Genomic DNA, 14,933 nt, shown 5'->3' on the forward strand with positions numbered 1-14,933 from the left:
TTTCAACACATATTCATTTTCTTGACATTTTAAGGTCAAATCAGCATTACGATTATGTTCATTATGTTATATTAACCATCAATGCCAAGCTCCACAGGCCATACCTTTGTTCTAAATTACCCATTTTCTCTCTTAATAACAAGACGTATTATTCTTAATATGTTAACAACTGAAAAAATGTCTATATTCCAGCCAAATACCAATTTTACCATTAGCTGCAGGAATGTAAAGTCTAAAATCCAGGAGACAAAGGTTTATTCTAAAAACTTTAATTAGCCATTCCAACAGTACACTTCAAAAATGGTCTTTATGTTAGTCACTTCTAAAAAATAGTGTCCTGATATAATTCTATATAAATATGAAACATACATGTGGATGTCATTTATAAAATGCCATGTGTTTTATTCCATACCTCTCCCAATTAAGATGCATGCCTGCTCACTTGGGCACACTTATAAAGGCCAATCCTACCACTCAACCTGAGAGTCATATGTGTAGGCTTCACTGAACCAATAATAGATTATAATAATAATATCAATTATCATCATCATCATCATCGTGCTTTTCTCCAAAAGGGCTCAAGGCAATTTGGGCCTTATTCTAGTTCACTCTTTCTGACAAAATCCTTCTTAGATGGACAAAACCATGTGCACTGCAGGGGGGCAGATGTAAAATGTGCAGAGATAATTAGATTGGGGTGAGTTATTTTGTTTCTGTGCAGGGTATATACTGTCTGCTTTATTTTTACACTGCAATATAGATCTGACTTTGAAGTAAAACCCCACCCAAATCTAATTCTCTCTGCACAAGTAACATCTCCCCCCCTGCAGTGCACATGGTGTTGTCCATCTAAGAAGGATTTTGTCAGAAATAGTGAACTAGAATAAGGCCCCTTTGTGATCATATAACCAATCACGCAGTCATCTCTACCAATTGTATTTTTTATCATACAAAATAATGGTCTTATTGATGGGATTCTTATATAACATAGTGGGCATATTAGGCTAATTGTCCAGTACCTGCCGGGGAGCGTGTGTGGCAAGCTTAGCACAGACTCCCTCGGAAACTCCAACTCACAGCAAATTACAGAGCTGTGAAATCTACCTGGAATATATACAGTACATTTGCACTACAAAAGGTCACGGGCCCTTCTGTAAGTATTATGAAAAGACTGAGAATGCTTACTGCGTTTTCATAATACCATTAAAAAAAAACATTTTATTTATCCATTTAGTTATTAATATTCCTATCTTTTTTAAAGCAAAAAAGACAATGATGCACATTTCATGTGATTTACATTGTAATACAAGAAATACAAATTTAATGTCCCCATATAAAAGCAATGTTTTGCTCTTAAAGTATATAAATAAATGAAAAACTCTGTAGCAACAGTGTTCATAGTTATTTACTGTACCTGACTGAGTTGTTGGCTGCATCGGGATCCTTGGCAGAAACAATCTGTATTGTAGTCCCAATGTCCACATTTTCAGAGACTTCCACAAAATATTGACTGGATTCAAACACCGGAGGTTCATCGGCATCTTCTACACTAATATGTACAGTGGTTGTATCACGAAATGGACCCAGATTAAAAAATCGCACTTCAATATGTGGATTTGAACCTTCAATTTTTAGTGTGTAGCTCTTCTTGCTTTCAAAATCCAATGGCTGATAAAATAGAAAATGAGATTATAGGTTTTAGTTACAATAATTAGCTTAATATTTAGTTTTAAGTCACTTAGAATGTAAAGACAATGTGGGTTAGAAGGGGTAAAGGTCCTGCTTAATATTTACTTCATTGATTTGGATGCAAAATGTCTCTATTTTCTCAGATGGAATTTAGGGGCCCATTTTGCATCAAGTTTTAGCTATTTAAAACTCAGTGCAGATAATAAATGGTTCCCAAAACAATCATGCTCAAAAATGACAGTTGGGAGCTGAATGGCCATGCAACTTTAGCCAACTAACCCACTGGTCAACTTTTGCACATTTTATTTGATGAGCTAATGTACTCCATACACCAATACAAATTTTTAATTTAGTTTTATAGTGTATGTTTTTGTGTGTAGTTAGTTATTTCAGCTAGTTAACATATCCTGATAACTGTTAATCTGACCCTGATGTCTTCAAACTCAGGATCCCAACAGTTATGCAATACGATTACAGAATTCTGCCATCTGTATTCTGACAGGTGTCTGGATTTTGGCACCAGTCCTGTCTACTGACATAGGATCACCAGAATGCCAAATACATCCCATAATGGGATCTGTACTGAATTCAACATGGGATTAAATAAGACATTTTAGGACTTCCAATACTAATATTGATTATGCTTTGCCATTAGCTTTTTTGTTCTCCTAAAAATTAATCTATGACTGTGTTTGTAGGTTTTTGGTAAACTGGTAGTCCTATGTCAAGGGTGGACAATAACTTGGAGTATAAGGGGGATATTATATTACCTGAAGTTGTGGGTTTAGCACTTAGAACTATTATTATTATTATTATTATTATTATTATTATTATTATTATTATTATTATTATTATTATTATTATCCTTTATTTATATGGAGCTGCAAGGGTTCCACAGTGCCCAGTTACAGAGCACACATAATCTAACAGGACAAAAACAGTAACTTACAGTTGAAGACAACACAGGACAAATACAGGGTAAATGATTATAGGAACAACAGCAGATTACTGCAACATAAGTATCCAGGTGGCAGCAAACAGCATGCTTTGGTGCAGTCGAAGACTGCTGAAGTAAGAAAGGATAAGCACATGAAGTAAGAGGTCTGTGCTAGTGAGAGCTTACATTCTAAAGCGGAGGGGCAGACAGACAGGGGTGACACTGGAGGGGTAGATAGGGCGAGGAACAGAAGGTTAGAAGAGCAGTTTGCTGGGTTTGGTGAAGAAGTGGGTCTTAAGAGCCCATTTGAAAATCTGTATAGAAGTGGAGAGTCTGAGGGGGAGAGGTAGAGAATTCCAGAGTAAGGGAGCAGCACATGAAAAATCTTGGAGGTAGGAGTGGGAGGAGGTAAGAAATCGTCAGGAGAGCCAGTGTTAGCCGAGCGAAGGGGACGAGTGGGAGTGTAAAGGGATATAAGGTCAGAGATGGGAGAGGAGTGGGTGACGGCTTTGTAAGTGAGTGTGAGAAGTTTGAATTGAATTCTGAAAGGGAAGGGAAGCCAGTGAAGGGCTTGTAGAAGAGGGGAGGTTGATGTAGTGCATTTGTAAGGAAGACGAGCCGGGCTGCAGCATTGAGGATAGACTGGAGTGGAGACAGGCATTTGTCAGGGATACCAGTTAGGAGGAGATTGCAGTAGTCCAGCCTTAATATGATCAGTGAGTGGATAATGGTCTTAGTGGCATTCTGGAAATATTTTTGAGATGAAAATGGCAGGTTTGTGAGAGGTGCTGAATATGTGGTTTGAAGGAGAGAGAGGAGTCAAGGATTACTCCAAGACAGCATACTTGGGAGCTAGAGGTGATAGTCGTACCATCAATAGATAATGAGATTATGGGATGTGAGGTTGTGCGGGAGGGTGGGAAGATGATCATCTCAGTCTTGGACATGTTAATTTTGAGAAAGTGCTGGGACATCCAGGAAGAGATAGCAGAGAGTGAGGAGAGAGGGAGAAAGGTCAGGGGATGAAAGGTAGATTTGAGTATCATCAGCATAGAGATGATATTGTAAGTCAGAAGAGCTAATGAGCTCACCTATTGAGGATGTATAGAGAGAGAAAACGAGAGGACCAAGAACAGAACCTTGTGGGACACCAACGGTTAGTGGAAGTGGAGGGAGGTAGTGTTATGAGAGGATACAGAGAAGGAACGATTAGAGAGGTAGGAGGACAGCCAGGAGAGAGCAGTATCACACAGACCAAGGGAGTGAAGGATTCGGAGAAGGAGAGGTTGGTCCACAGTGTCAAATGCAGCAGAGAGGTCAAGAAGAATAAGCAGAGAGTAGTGGCCCTTAGATTTGGCAGCATGAAGATCATTGCAGACTTTTGTGAGGGCAGTTTCATTGGAGTGGAGAGAACAGAAGCCAGATTGATATTTGTCAAGCAGAGAGTGGGAGGAAAGAAAGTCAGTGATGCGGTTGTAGACAATACACTCAAGAAGTTTGAAGGTAAAAGGGAGGAGAGAGATGGGTCGGTAGTTGGAGAGGGTAGAGGATCAAGGGTAGGTTTTTTTAAGAATAGGGGAGACAATAGCATGCTTGAAGGCAGAGGGGACAGTGCCTGATTAGAGGAAGAGATTGAGAAGGTGGGCAATATGGGAACAGGGATACAATGTCTTGATGTAAGGAGTCAATCTTGGATGTGAAATAAGTGGCAAAGTCAAGAGCAGACAGTGACGAAGGGAGATGAGGTGGTGGTGGGTAGAGGCAAAGAGGCATTGAGAGTTGGAAGACTGGGAGGAGATGAGAATTTTGAAGTAAGATTCTTTGTCTACCTATATATAATTATTATGCAAATTTTCCATTTGGTTCCTGAGGCTGTGAGAACAAATCCAAATCAAAGTGCCCTGTCAATGTTGTCAAGCATGATGACCAAATTTGATGCAGTTCATCCATATGTGCTGCGATCTGATGCCTCTCCCATCGCCAAACAATGTTGTGTCCCCAGTGGGATACAACCCTACAGAGCTGCATATGTAATGTTATGTAATGTTATCTGGACCGTCCTTCCCTGGGTGCCCATCTCCCTGAAAATGTCACTTAGGCAATTTCCTAGGTAACCTATGCCCAGGGCCAGACCTGTGCAATGGCCCCAGGTAGGTCAGTTTAAGACATGAATTCCTAGTTACACAACCTCCACCTCCCAAGTGACCACAATTCGTGGTGGGCCAGAAACACATTTATACAGTAGTTGCACACAGCAAGCAACTGCAATCCTACACATTCCAGTTGTATTTTTTTATTATCAAATATGCCATGGATAGTTGCTAACGACTACAGTATGAAGGTCAATTATTAACCACAGAACATGTAGTTGCAAGAACATTTATTTGTAAATATCCATTTCTATGTTGGTAAATCCATCCGTGTAATTCTGTCTAACACCATTGAAATTTGCTATCATTGATATAATTTCCTGGCGCAATCTGATGTTAAGACAGTCAATCTACCTACATTATACACAATATAAAGAAATTTAACCTTGGAGTCTTAGAACCTTGGAGTCTTAGATCTAATCATGCCATCTTTACTTAATATGCTAATATATATTATATATATATATATGAAATGACCTAGCGAGAAATTTAAGAATTTCATCTAAGTAGCAGAATAGTAGGGATTATTGTGCAGCTGGCAATACTAAAAGATGGTATTGTCTGTAAAAAAAAGGTTACACTCAACAAACTTGTCATAGTCATAGAAATGGACAGAATGTAGAAAATCAACTTCATGAGGACTATAGAAAATAAAGAGGCCGATTCGCAGTGGGCTGAATTCGGCCCCTTCCCTGATGTTTGGGGTTTGTGTATGCGAATGTGTGTTTACATGCATGTGCAAACGCTGGAACCGAACTGCTTTGGTGAGTTTCACACTCACTGAGCCATTTGCTCTAGAGGAGGCGGGTGGGGGCAGAGAGGGGGCCGGAGCAGGGGACTGCCCAGCTGTTTTTGGGCATCCCCATGATAAACGCTGGGCTTTCCTCTGACCCGCCCCCTTTTCAGCCATCTCCGTTGGTGATAAAAGTCAGTACAGACTAACTTTTACTTTACTTTTTAAAATCGTCGACCACCGAATGATTTCAATGCAATTCTTCCGCATGTGAGGCGATGTGTTCTAGTACATATCCCCTCGGGGGGGGGGGGGGGGGGGGCAAGGCCACCCGTGAGGAGGCACAAAGTGCTGATCTATTGGCTGCAAAAAGGTTTGAATTGGGCCCAAAATACAAGTTGTTATTTCATAGAGAAGCTATAATTAGACTGTTTGTCTGGGAACTAGCAATGTAAGCACTTTTAACATAATTTACCTTAGAAATATCCTCTTTGTGATTCATCCTGCATGATATACTACTGCAAGCTGTTGTTGCTTGCTACTTTGTGAGTTGATCTAGCAAAACAATATACACATCTGAGGTTTTACTGTTGGCTAATGTAGCACAATTTATTAGTATCGGTAGAGTGACAGTCTTATCACATAGAATACTTTAGTTACTTTTACACTCTGCGCACGAGCAATTCTCCATCTGCCTTATCTAAGGCAGCTTCTTCCAAGCATAATTAGCATTTATGGATCTTAAAGCTCCAATTAAAAAAATGCATTGGTTTTATTGGTTTATAAATAATCCATGACTTTTTTATGGCTGCTTATGGTAGACTAGAGTGAAAAATGTGTAGTGCTCAAATACAACTATTAATAGACTCAGTGAAACAGTAGGTAATACATCCAACTATATCAGAAGAGATAAACAGCAGTGTAAAATACTTCTTACAGGAAATGACATGTTTACAGTATCTTACTTTCTAATTACACAAGGTTCTGCTTTGAGGTTCTGAACACAACATTTGTATGTGAAAGATTACAAAATATGAATAAAATATCAAGTTAATTAAAAGCCTTATACATCACATTCACTGAAGATAAAACAGTGACATTTTACTCAATGGTTAAGAGCTTTTCTTCTATGAAAGTATTAGAGGAAACCAAGTTGTAGACTTTTGTTGGAATTGTATAAACATTTTATAAACCCAGTTACTACATTGCATCAAGGGCCTTATTCTAGTTCACTCTTAGAGGCAAATTCCTAATCTCAGATGGACACAACCATGGCCCTTATTCTGATCGGTGTGGCCGGAGCCGATTATGCGGCCAGGACCGTGCGTGCGAAACCCCGCCTTCCATACGGATCGCCAACTCCGTCCGTATGCGGTAAGAAGCTGGCCGAACGGACCGCACGTGTATTTTTCACGGAATACGCCTCCTCCATCTAAGGGAACCTCCCCCATCATTCGATGGTCGCAGACCATCGAATGCAGGACCGAGTGGTCCACCAGCTCCCGCAACCTCAGACCACACGGACATTTTTCCGTGCAAAAGCAGGGATCTGGGCGGGCAGCTGACATCCGGCGATGTCATATGTCCGCCCCCTTCACGTGCGTCACGGCCGCATTACCATACGTACGCCCAGCATTTTCATGGGAACTCCCATGAAACGCGGGGCGTATGCATTTGGTAATGAGCCCAAATAGCCCTTCACGCCCCTCTCCACCCCCTGTTCGGAGTGTTCACATATCATGCGGGATTTGGCCGTACGCCCCGCTCGCACATGCGCAGAGACGCCTCTGCACATGCGCAGACACAAAACATCGGCGGGCCGAACGCACACGGATATATCCGCACCGATCAGAATAAGGGCCCATGTGCACTGCAGGGGGGCAAATGTAACATGTACAGATATAATTAGATTTGGGTGAGTTATTTTGTTTCTGTGCAGGGAAAATACTGACTGCTTTATTTTTACACTGCAATATAGATCTGACTTTAAAGAAAAACCCCTCCCAAATCTAATTCTCTCTGCACATGTTACATCTACCCCACCTGCAGTGCACATGGTTTTGTCCAGCTAAGAAGGCATTTGCCTCTAAGAGTGAACTAGAATAAGGCCCCAAGTGACACAAAATGATTCATTTCATGATTCATGGATAAATTAAAAAGTTCATATTGCTAACTTCAATTTGTTACACACATTGAGCATGTTTGATTACAGTAGGCATAGAATTGTGAAGTAAATCTCTTTGATATTATGAGTTGGAATTTAGGAGTTTTCATTTCCAGACTCACAGCACAATTCAGCACAAATGAAGGGATAATGGTAACTTTGGGAGAAAATCCCACAATTTAATGTCAACACCCTGGGGGGAAATTTACTAAGATCCGGAAATACGGCCGATGGTACGAATTCATATGACTGGCATTGGCCAAATTTTCAGGAAAATACAATAAATAGGGTAGATTTACTAATCTGCTGCATTTACAGATTCGTATGAGCCCGATGTCAAAGGTATCTGTATGCTGCCGTATTTGTATTTGGCGGTCATATATACAGCCACTAAATACAAACATGAGTCAGCAGCCTGCACACATTAATTGGATCTGTGCAGGCCGCAGTGTAAAAATTATAATTTTTTAAAACAGTGTGGGGTCCCCCCCATGACCGTAACCAGCCCAGGGTTCAAAAAGCCAATCCTGGTTCCAGAAATTCACAGGTCCAACTGAGTAGGGGACCCCTGGAATTTTTAAAACCAGCACCAGGCTCAAGGGCCGGTCTTGCTCCCCAAAATACGGGGGACAAAATGTTTAGCAGTCCCCCGTATTTTGAGAGCCAACACTGGGCCCAACCAGCCAGCAGGGTAATGCAACAGCCAAGGGACACTATTTAGGTAAGTTCCCCCCAGCAAAAGCATTCATTCCTGCGGATGGCCAGGACCCTGGGAGTTGAGACCCCTTAATGATGGGGTTCCCCCCTCCAAAATTAACCCTGCCTGGGTGGTGGGCACTGGGCTGATTGAGTTGTAAAAAATAGAATTAAACAACACAGACCAGAGCATAGGCCCACCCTACTGCCAATCATGAGTTGGTATTGGAAAATCTCTGCTCATGGCTGGCTGGTGGGTAGGCCTAACCCCCAGTCTGTGGGCAGAGCCAAGAATGTAAACACAAGCTCCGGTTATGTCTATGGAGTACGCGTTTCTCCACAGGAACCCTTATTGGATTCTTAATGGACAAGTGGACAGGCCATCAAGGGAACCCATATGTAATGTATGATTCAATGAATGTAGTGTGACATAAAGTTTTACTTTTTTTATGTGTCTGTGTTATCTTTAACTATTCGTAAGGTTGTGGAACTACAAGAACCTGTGGTTCTCCAAGTCCCTGCATGCAGGCTGAGACTCATAGTTGAACAACAATACATAATAGTTTCATTCTATTTTTTACAATTCAGTCAGCTCGGTGCCCCCTGGCCTGGGGCACCAGGCTTCAGCCCGGGCAAAGTAAATCCTGGAGGAGGGACCCCTTAATTGGGGGGTCCCCACTCCCCCAGGGCCCCTGCCCAGGCTGACCAGCCACAGGGATGAATGCTTTGACAGGGAGAACTTACGTAAAAAAAAATTCCCCGTAGTTTGGGAACCAGGAAGAGCCCTTGAGCCTGGTGCTGATTTAATAATTCCGGGGATATCCTACTCAGTTGGACACATGAACTTCTAGAACCTGGACCGGCTCTTTAAGCCCAGGGCTGGTTACGGTCGTGGAGGTTTTTTTTTTACACTGCAGCCTGTATGGATCTGATTAAACCATGCATGCTGAAGCCAAATACACCTGGAAAAATTGTTGTACTTTCCAGGCATATTTCCGTGGGAATTACCAGCCGTATATTACATACGGCTGGTTAGTAAATTAGGAATCACCATTTGACAGAATGGTGATTACTACTCATATTATTTCAATGGCATATGCATTCATATTCCTGATTACGAATACGAATAAGCCTTCCATTGCATGGCAGTAGTTCTACTACTTGGAAGGATTGTATTCATAGGCGAATCTAAGGGGTGGTCCGGGGGTGCACCGGACCACCCATCAGACCGCCAGCCGCATAAATTTTAAAGAAATGACGGCCTCCCTCCATCCGTTGGTGCCTACCCGTCCCTCCATATCCCACCGGCGGCTGCCCGTCCCTCCGTCTCCCGCCGCCGCCCCCCTCAATCTTCCACCGCTGCTGGAGCCTTCCCCTGAGAGACAGACACTAGAAGTCATATTTCACCTCTAGCGTCTGACAGGGAGCACAGCGCTAAGCGCTGCAGCGCTGTGCTTCCTATCAGATGCTAGAGGTGAAATATGAAGTCTAGTGTCTGTCTCCTCAGAGGAGGAAGCATGTGCCCCCTGTCATTTCTAAGGCCACATTGAGAACCACGGCCACAGCCTCCTCCTCCATGAAAGCCGCAGCTTCCATGGGACTACCACCTCACCCTCCTCCTCCACAGGACCCGCCTTAGCCTCCTCCACGGGACCGCTGCTGACTGACACTGACCATCGGGCTGCTGCCATAGGTACAACTCTTGTATACTGTATTCTTATATTCTATATATCTTTCCCCCACTCTTTGCTATCTCTCTTTCTCTCCCTCTCCCCCCCCCACTCTCTCTCTCTCTTTGCACTCTCCTGTCTCTCTCTCTCTTTTTTTTTCACTCTCTCTCTCTGCCTCTCCCCCCCTCTCTCTCCCTCTCTCTCTCCCCTCTCTCTGTCTATCCCCCTCTCTCTCTCTATGTCTCTCCCCCCCTCTCTTTCTCTCTCTCCACTCTCTCTCTCTCTGTCCCCCTCTCTCTCTCTGTCTCTCCCCCCTCTCTCTCTGCACTGTCACTGTTCCTGTACTACGGCTTTTCTAGTATATGTGTGTCTTGTTTTATGTGAGTGGGCCAAATGATACTCCCAGCCCTCAGCCCAGGGTATATGCAGTATGGGGAGAGGAGGAGGTTTCTGTATGTGCCATGCTGGTATTGCGGAGTTTGCTAAAATATATAATGGGCATTACGGTGTGTGGTCTAAAGTGTAATACCACGCCCATTTTTGTGATGCCACGCCTCCTTCCCATGAGGTCACTCCCCCTTTTTGTCACGCGGCTTTGCCATACAAAGGTCCGCCCTGCTTATGTATTCAGATTTGGGACCTCCCATTACCATATGTTATAAATCAGAGTTTCACAAACTCTGTAATAGGTTTTACAGGTAGCCATGATAGCACATGGTGATTCAGTTAGTACCTCAATTTGATTTAACCATTTGAACTTGAAGCATGGATATCCTAAAAATCTGGACTGTTGTGGTTTAGTTTGAGACGCTCTGGTATAATACATTTAGCAGCATTTTTTTAGAACCTGCACAAAAAGATTCAAATGTAATATATGCTGTTCTTATTGTTAAAGGTTTATTCAACTAAAGTTAGAGCATGTTAATGTTATCATCCTACATACTGTATGCTGGTCATTTGGGATGATATATTTTTTGAAGTGCAATGTGATAGAAACAACCTATTGAAAATTAGACTATTCACAACATTGCTGGGACATGGATACAGTCATGTTGTGAGAAATCCAAGAGTGAGGACTGGATAGGTCTTTCAGCAAAACCAGATAGTTGGCAGCTGAAGCTGGGAGATTGTGAAGCCATGGTACAGTATATTTTCTTTGATGTTTAAAAAATTCCAGTCAACATTCTAAAGTGTCATTTCACATCTTGCTTAAACATAGTACTCTGAAACCCTTTAAACATTCTTCATCCATCTGCTGCAATTAAAATGTAAAATCTATTATTTGAATACTTAGCCAAATATTGTAAATATTTGTGTATTCATTCATTACCAAATGTAGGTTTTAATAAACAATTATGGCCAGTATTTATTGTATAAAAGTGATGGGAGATCACACATGTCGCACCCAGAGTGGTCAGGTTTAGATGCATAAAGTAGCTAAACTTGACCACAATAATGGGCAAAAAAGTCCTGTTTGAGCACTGAAACGGGTCACTTTTCACTTATTTCGGCTCACCCCTTGACATGTGCACTGGAACTTTATTCATAACTACTGTAAATGTCATCATCCCAGGCCACTTTATAGACTATGCTCAAGGCTGGATTTACCAGTTATGGCTATGTACAGTAGGCACTGGTCTAGGGAAACATTAAAGGTTCTCTGTGTTTAAAGGGTCTTTGTAGGACAACAATAGAAGGGCCAGATGCACTAAGCTTCAAAAGTGATAAAATGGAGAGAGTGATAAACAGCCAGCCAATCAGCTCCTATCTGCCATGTTACAGACTGTGTCTGAAAGGTGCTGATTGGTTGGTTGTTTATCACTCTCCATTTTATCACTTTTGAAGCTTAGTGCATCTAGCCCATTGTATTAACTGAATATGTGTAACAAAATGTGTCCATGTGTTGATTTGTATGTATGTCAAACTTGCGGTATCCTATAATTAGTAAGTAATAATATTATTGGTTACAAGAAGGGTGTGTCCATGCAAGTGTAGCATGCTCGGAGGAGTTGGCACCAAATGAGTCATGGCCACATTCCAAAATATGCTTCTTATAAGGTATTTCTGTTTGTTTATTGTTTGTTAATAGCACAGGCATATTAATGCCCAAGGGACCCATGTGCAGCATGTCCTCCCTATGGGCATATTTGTAATGCTTACAGCAAATGAATCAAGCTTAAGGTGTGTACACATGGCAGGATATGCTGTGAGATGCGAGTCCCAATACGATCAGATCACATCTCAAGGCATGCATGCAGAGGGACAATTTAGACTATATAGTGCAGATCTGCACTACAGTATATAGTCTTGGCTGCCCTCTCTATTTCACTGCCAATTTGCGCTCACACCGGAGTGCACATCGGCAGCGCATCGGGTTCGCAAGCCCTAAAAAAGCATGCAATATGGCTTCAGATGTTCACTATATCAGCAACATTGGAAGCCATATCGCCCTGTGTGTACACACTATCAGTCTTTTGATATGCTTCCCCTTTTTATATGTGCTAATTTTTCTGTAGCTCCAACAGTCTGTGCTGTAAGGCAGGGCTGGGGAACCTTTGTCGAACTACACATCCCAGCATGCCCTGCAACAGTTTTAGCATGGACAAATATCAAAACTGTAGCAGGGCATGCTGGGATCTGTAGTTCAACAACAGCTGGAGGGCCAAAGGTTCCCCATCCCTGCTTTAAGGCATAGACTACTTGCGATGCAGGGTAAGGCCACTTATAAACTCAATCATATGACTACATTAGGTGTAATCACACTTGTGATGGTAGACTAGACACTCCATGGGTTTCTAAGAAGGTGGCACAGAGGCAGAACTCTGGGAGGCAATGGAGTCATCTGCCGCCGGGCTCCTGCTCCCAATGGGGCACCTCTCCTCAGCTGCAAGTTTAAATTTATTAATTGAAAGCCATTGATATCACTTCTATGGCTGAATTTAGAAATATATATGTGTCTCTTTCTATAAGGTTGTGTGTGTCTGTGGGGAGTGGGGGGGGCACCAGTATACATCTTGCCTCCGGGCAGCAGGGATGAACTTATGCCACTGAGGTGGCACCTATATAAATGGGTAAGTATACTTCTTCTTTGACCGTGTGCATCTCAACAAAGCCCTTATGTGTCCAACTCATCCTTTGAAATGGTTGAAAAAATTATTGCTAGCATGCACAATGTTAAAGTTTGCACCATCTTCCAAATCACATTGGACAAGGGCTCGCCCGCAAAGACCACTTTAATGAGATCATTGGACAGATATGCTCTTCTACACATGCCTTATGGTACTTGTATCAGCAGTGAGATCTTCCAGCCTTGTAGGAAGCATTTGTTCAATATTATTATGGGTGACATTCTGGAATGGAGTTTGTCTATGTAGTAACAAGATCAGATCCTTCTATATACCCAAAAAGATACAGAAAGGATCCTTCGTTTGCACAGTGTTTATATACAGAAGCACCCACACAATGAGTTCCATGGCTAAGTGCAAACTCCAGCAACAACTGTATTACGGAATGCGGTTGCTAGGTTGACACTATGATGTCGACATACACTAAGTCAACCACTAAAGGTCGAACTGACTTAGGTCGACACATGAAATAGGTCAACTTGGTTAAGGTCAACAGGCTCAGAATGTCGACACAAGCATTCAGTCGACAATGGGAATGTCAACAGTCAAAATGTCGACATGATTTTCATGTTTTTTTTACAAATCAGGTGGTATGTCATACCCTACCATCCACTAGCACGGGAAGGGAGAATAAAATAGTGAGTGGTGCACAGCGAGGTTCCGTGCCCGAAGCTTTTCGAGCACAAGGTACCCTGTGTAGCAATTCTGGACAAAAAAAAGTGTAAAATGTTGATCTATAGTGGTCGACTTTCATACAGTCAACCCTATGACTCATACAGTACCTCTGTATTATGATTTGAACAGTTACAGGCAGTGACTAAGATCCTCTCACCAACTGAGTCACTTACTTCTTGGGCAACTCATTTGATACCCAAGTTGAATTTGACAACATATAAACAACATATATATATATATATATATATATATATATATATATATATATATATATATATATATATATATATATATATACAGTTACCGGCGGCGGCACTCCAACAACATGGTAAAAGGGCTGAACGGCCTTGAAACGTCGGCTTGAACTGCATTGCCTCTGGTGTGTTTTTTTTGTTGTTGGAGTGCCGCCGCCGGTAACTGTATGTAGAGCCAGCATCCACTGCTCTCGGAAGGCACCCCGGTCCACTGACCCAGCTTGCATCACTATTACAGCGTACCAGTCTGAGTGCCGCCTCAAGGACCCTATATATATATATATATATATATATATATATATATATATATATATATATATATATATATATATATATATATATATATATACTGCATTTAGGAAACATGTTTACAGTACTGCTGTTTGTGAGGTGCATGTATCGGAAAAGTCTCTGAATTGTTGAACAGATATAAAGATTACCTTTTTTACTGTTATTACTCCAACTTGATATGTGGGATCTGTTGTTACATCAAACATGTCAAGTCCATCTCCATCTATAATAGTATACTTCATCTCTGCATTGACTCCTTCATCCAGATCCATCGCAAGAACTCTCCCAACAGTGGCATTTACAGGGGATAATTCTACCACATTCATTTGGTAGTGTTCTGAAGGAAGAAGACAAACAGAACTTTAAAAGATGAGTGAGCAACACAATCGCAAAAGGCTTAAGTTATCACAAGTACCATACCTTCACCAGTGAAATTCCACTTAAACAAATATATAAATAAATATAAAATAATAATAATAAAAGTAAATGAAAAACAAAAAGCAATTCAATTAATCTGATGTTTGTACAGTACTGTAACTTAAAAAATCC

General features: G+C 41.7%; 1 protein-coding gene across 4 annotated transcripts in view; it reads right to left on the reverse strand.

Annotated features, from left to right (window-relative positions):
- Window positions 1-14,933, reverse strand: part of CDH20 (cadherin 20) — a 417,999-nt gene that overhangs the window by 18,750 nt on the left and 384,316 nt on the right. For all 4 annotated transcript variants that reach the window (XM_083188071.1, XM_083188069.1, XM_083188070.1 and 1 more), the window contains 2 exons: window positions 14,534-14,721; window positions 1,415-1,668 (listed from right to left, as the gene is read on the reverse strand). In XM_083188071.1, the coding sequence (XP_083044197.1) occupies window positions 1,415-1,668; window positions 14,534-14,721 (442 nt within the window). The remainder of the gene's footprint in view (window positions 1-1,414; window positions 1,669-14,533; window positions 14,722-14,933) is intronic.

The sequence above is a fragment of the Crinia signifera genome, chromosome 5 (genome assembly GCF_055691185.1).
Source record: "Crinia signifera chromosome 5, ASM5569118v1, whole genome shotgun sequence".
Classification (NCBI taxonomy): domain Eukaryota; kingdom Metazoa; phylum Chordata; class Amphibia; order Anura; family Myobatrachidae; genus Crinia; species Crinia signifera.